General features: G+C 53.6%; 1 protein-coding gene across 1 annotated transcript; it reads right to left on the reverse strand.

Annotated features, from left to right (window-relative positions):
* Window positions 1-1,718: 1,718 nt before the first annotated feature.
* POU4F3 (POU class 4 homeobox 3) lies at window positions 1,719-4,610 on the reverse strand. Its single transcript, XM_023226964.2, has 2 exons — window positions 4,217-4,610; window positions 1,719-3,901 (listed from the first exon to the last, which is right to left on the reverse strand). The coding sequence occupies exons 1-2, from the start codon at window positions 4,334-4,336 to the stop codon at window positions 3,005-3,007; spliced, it is 1,017 nt and encodes a 338-aa protein (XP_023082732.1). The 5' UTR covers window positions 4,337-4,610; the 3' UTR covers window positions 1,719-3,004.
* Window positions 4,611-4,858: the final 248 nt, after the last annotated feature.

Consider the following 4,858-nt stretch of genomic DNA (forward strand, 5'->3'; position numbering starts at 1 on the left):
AGAGGTCTGTGCCTCCGCCGGACGAGTGGCAGAGGCGACTGCACAATCCTGGGGAAACCACATCTCCGGTTGCTTCCTGAGCAAGCCGAAGAGGGAGGCGACGGCGCCGGTCCGGCGCACTCAGGAGGAGGGAAAGGGTGGAGCGCTTCGCTGACCTGGCTGCAGCTCCGGCCTGCAGGTAAGAGCTGGTCAAAATTCTCCTACGCGCCAGGGTCTCCGGCGCCTGCAGAAGACTAGGCGCAGAGGCACTGCTCGGAGACGGGACCTAGTGCGACTGGACGGTCTTGGAGCAGACCTTGCGCTCAGGAAACAGCTCCTCTCATCCCCGCCATAAAAGTCTCCCAAACTTTTGCTGTTGTCAATTAAATAAAAAAAAAAAAACCGAAAATAAAACAAAAAAACGGCAGAGAACTTTTCGAAAAGAGGATGGAGGCAGATTTCAGGTTCTCTCCCGAGCCCGAAAATGCGAAGGCTCTTCTTACCTGCAGGAAACCTTGCAGCCCGCAAAAGCGTGTCCTTCTGGAGCGCTTCGCTTCGGTGCGGGTCGTCTCCTCTGCAGCCCGGCTGGGCTCCGGCCCTGTGTTTTATACCACTATAGGCAATTAATATTGCATCAGCCGTATTTTAAATTTTCAAAACCCACAATATAATGTAATGGCATAAGGGCATTTATTATTAAAGGACACCCGATGGAGAGGGAGGTGGAGGAATCGCTGGGGCTGTTGTGCAAGGCGGGGGTGAGGGGCTGAGGCCCAGGGAGCTGGGGGAGATCCGCAAGTTTGCTTATGTGGTAGGGGGTATCACACTGCGAGGAGGACAAACCCACTCTGCTCCGAATTTCGGGCCTTGGTTTGACGCCCCTGAACTCTTTGAGGATGAAGCAGGGAATTGTGCAGATGACTCCTGGACTTGGAGCATTAAATTTTAAATCAGGAAGGCGTTTCTACGACTCACAAATAAAGAGGGAGCGGAAAGAGAGCAGGGAGCTAGCATCTATGGAGCACCTACTATGTACAGGGCACTATGCTAGGCACTTTGCAGCAGATACAGCAGTATCCCCACAAAGAAGCCGAGGTGGACCACAGAGTGAGTAACAACCTGGATGAGAATTTCAGATGAATTTGGAATTCCGAGGGGTCCCCACTAGAATGTCACAGCGAACACTTTTCTCCCTCTTTGCCTCTATTATCTCACCTCCTCTCAAGCCCTTTGAATCTTTTAAAATAATTTGTTGCCTACTAAGCCTAAGCACTAGTAGAAGTCTTAAATGAACAATCTTACCTAGTTCTGACAATAACCTTGTGAAATAAGCATTGGTCTCTTCATTCTGCAGACAAGCAATCTTGTTGGAGAAGGCTTAGAGAAATTAAGAAATTAGCCTCAGGATGGTTCTGCCAGTGAGTGGAGGCATTGGAGGCTCGAATCCCCATTAGTCTGGCTTCAAAGTTTACTAGCTAAGTCAAGTTGAGCAGAGTCTCATAGATTTGCAGGCAGGGAAGCATGGAAGGAAGTACCTTGAAACCTCAAGTTCAGACACAAGCCTCAGGGTCTCCCACGAAGAGATCCAAGTGAGTCTGCCATGGAAGAGGAGTGGGGAGAGGGGATGGCTGGGGGCTGGTCAGCAGAAACTGACAGCCCGGTCCTTTGGGGTTCTCCCTTTTACAGCCTTTCCAAAGCTAGTACCCCTTAGCCTCTGAGAAAAAATAAAACCACTTTGATTCGGGTTGAAAAATAAAGCATTTATTTTAGAAGTTAATTCAAGGGGTAAAGAGAGAAGAAAACTTAATATTTTATTTGCATCTATTCAGAGAAAGAAACCAAAGGTCACACAGCAACACACAAACTACATGAAGCAACGAAAAAAATAAAATTTGGGCCAGAGGGGCTAGGGTGAGAAGGGTTCAGGCCGCTGGTCCCACTTCTCTTCCCTCACAAAACTATAAGTGAACTTCCACCGAAAGATACCCACATAAAGGGAATGGAAAGAAGCATAGTTAAATAAATAATAGGAATTAACGATGTTAACAACAACAGTAATAAAAAAAAAAGCGCAACGAGGTTAGACGTGTTGAAAGGACTTGCATATAATGCAGAGAAGTTACAATCACTTTCCAGCAGCTGACTCCACGCTGAGCTGGCAATCTGGCAAGGACAGCTAGCTGGGGTCAGAGAGTCCTCAGCCGGCATGAACACTACCAACTCCCGCTCTCCAGTAAGCAATAATTACCCCTCAACACCAGTAGGTAGTGAAAGATGGCCAGAGCTGGAGCTGGCAGCTGCTTACAAACAACCAAGCGATCCCAGAATTTTCAGTCGCCAGACTGGACCCACCTCTTTTGGAGTCCTACTCACCACGAAAAATAGCAACTTGGAGCCCGCAACTCCCTGCATACTTGCCCTGAACCTAATCTTCATGCTACCTTATGAGAATTTACGGCAAACCAAAGGATAAGATGAATAGAATTTAGGCAAGGAAGGGAGTATAAGGCTATCCTTTGGAAACATACATGTACTTTATATACTCTAATAAATCTCCAGTGCATGTTTGTGCCCCCCTTAGATATCCTAGACTTTGTGTTATTATGGATCACTTCCTTTTTATCCCTTCACCCCTTGCCTAATTGCGCTTAGCAAAGTGGCGTTTTCACCCTAGCTTCCGGCGGTTGGGCCAATTCACTGTCCTCTGTTTTGGTGCTCCTGCTCTGAGGTCGTGCGGCCTCGTGCGCGAGGGCAAATTTCAGCACCACGGACAGCACAAGTACCCTCAGGCCCGCCCTTCTGGAATATTTTCCCAGCGCCAAAACTTTTTTTGGTGGGAATAGAAAGGAAAGAGAAAGAGAAGGCCGGCGGCAACCAGGCGAGACAAAGGGAGAAAGTCTGTGGCTTCGGAGGAGAGAGCCTAACCTGCCTAGGAAACGCCTTGGAGTTCCCAATAACCATCCCCCCAACCCCGGAGGGATGAGCACTAGGCTCTCCCAGCTTCCGACGCTGCGCCCTGCCGCAGTCAGTGGACAGCCGAATATTTCATTCGTTTCTGTTTCTGTCTCTGGTTGCAGAACCAGACTCTCACCACGTTCTTTTTAAGGTCCAGTTTCTCAGCGATGGCCGCAATCTTCTCAGATGAAGGACGTGGCTGAATAGCGAAATAGGCCTCGAGTGAACGCTTCTCCGGCGCCGCGATGGACGTGCGTTTGCGCTTCCGTTCACTGCCATTGAAGAGCTCTGGCTTGCTGTTCTTCTCTCGGTAGGCGGCCTCGGCCTCCTCCAGCCAGGCCTGAAGCACCGGCTTGAGCGCGATCATGTTGTTGTGCGAGAGAGTGAGAGACTCGAACCTGCAGATGGTGCTTTGGCTCAGCGAGCCCACGCCGGGGATCTTGAGATTAGCCAGAGCCGCGCCCACGTCCGCCTGGGTCACCCCCAGCTTGATGCGACGCTGCTTGAAGCGCTCGGCGAAGGCTTCCAGCTCGCGCGGGTCTGACTCCACGTCGCTGAGGCATGCGGGCATGGCGCTGTGAGGCGCCACGGTGTGCGGGTGACTCATGCCCATGGCCTGGTGCAGGTGGCCCATGGCGCCCAGGTGGTGTGGATGGATCTGTGCGGGCATCACCGAGTGTTCCGGAGCGCCCAGGCCGCTCACACTCAAAGTGGGAGAGATGTGCTCCAGCAGGTCGCCTTCGAGGCCCTGGTGCACGGCGTGGTGCGGGTGAGAGGTGAGCGCGGCTGGGTGGGAGATGGGCACGGTGGACGAAGTGGACGTGCAGGGCACGCTGCTCATGGTATGGTAGGTGGCGTCGGGCTTGAACGGATGGTTCTTGCCGTGGGAGACGATATCCACCGCCGCCAGAGCTTCGGCGCGTGCCAGCAGGCTCTCATCAAAGCTTCCAAATATATTACCCTGCAGCTGCAAGCGAGAAGGCGCACAGCACGGTCAGTAGGGAATACTGTCAACACAGGATTAAAACACATTTTCAAGCAACCGAGATGCCTCTCCTCAAAGCCCAGGTCATAAAAATTAATACGGAGGCAGCAGCTCTGCTGGAACAGACGTGTGGATCAGAGACATGAATGAGACAGAGAGAGCGCCGGGAGAGAAAGCGGGGGAGACAAGGAGAGGGGTTCAGACAGCGGCGATTGTTCTGGGCGACATGAAAAAAACATGAAGCTAGTGCCTGTCAAAAAATGTGCCTTAGAGCGGTAATTATGCTCCACTACGTACCTGCGGGGCTGGGAGACAGACTCGGCGCATGGCCTCGGAGCCGGAGTGCAGGCTGGAGAATTTGGGTTCTTGCAGCACCGGGTGCATGCCGAAAGGCTGCTTGGAGTTCATGGCCATCATCTTCGCGCTCCTGGCAGGGTGGCAGCGGGGGACATGGAATCAGCCTTGTCTAGCTCGCTTGCCGCGCTCCAAGTGAGTGCTGCTCAGCGCCCGCGCTCCCCTCGCCCTCTCGCTCGCTGCCTCCCCTCTCCCCCACCTGCTTCTTCACTCATCTTACAAGCAGCCTGCCAGGAAGGGCCCGGGCGCGCGCAGGCGTGCTCACGCGCCCGGGACTCGCAGGGGCGGCCCGGGAGGTGAGGCGAGACAGCAGCCAGCGGCGCGCCTTTCTACGCCCGCGGCGGCCACCCCCTCCACAGCCTTTATACCCGGGCCAGGCCTGGCCTCTCCCAGTCCGCCCCGCCCCGCCTGGCTCCAACCCGCCCGACCTTTCGGATTCTTTCTTCTTCGTGGACTTCCCTCCCCCCATGCCACCCCAAAAGTCCCAATCCTCTCGGTCCTGTCCCAGCTCGAACTGCCAGGATAAAAGGACAGCCCTGGGCTGAGCTGGGGCAGGAAGTTGACCCTACTCCAACTTCCCCTCCC

Source organism: Piliocolobus tephrosceles, chromosome 4, assembly GCF_002776525.5.
Source record: "Piliocolobus tephrosceles isolate RC106 chromosome 4, ASM277652v3, whole genome shotgun sequence".
In the NCBI taxonomy this organism is placed as follows: domain Eukaryota; kingdom Metazoa; phylum Chordata; class Mammalia; order Primates; family Cercopithecidae; genus Piliocolobus; species Piliocolobus tephrosceles.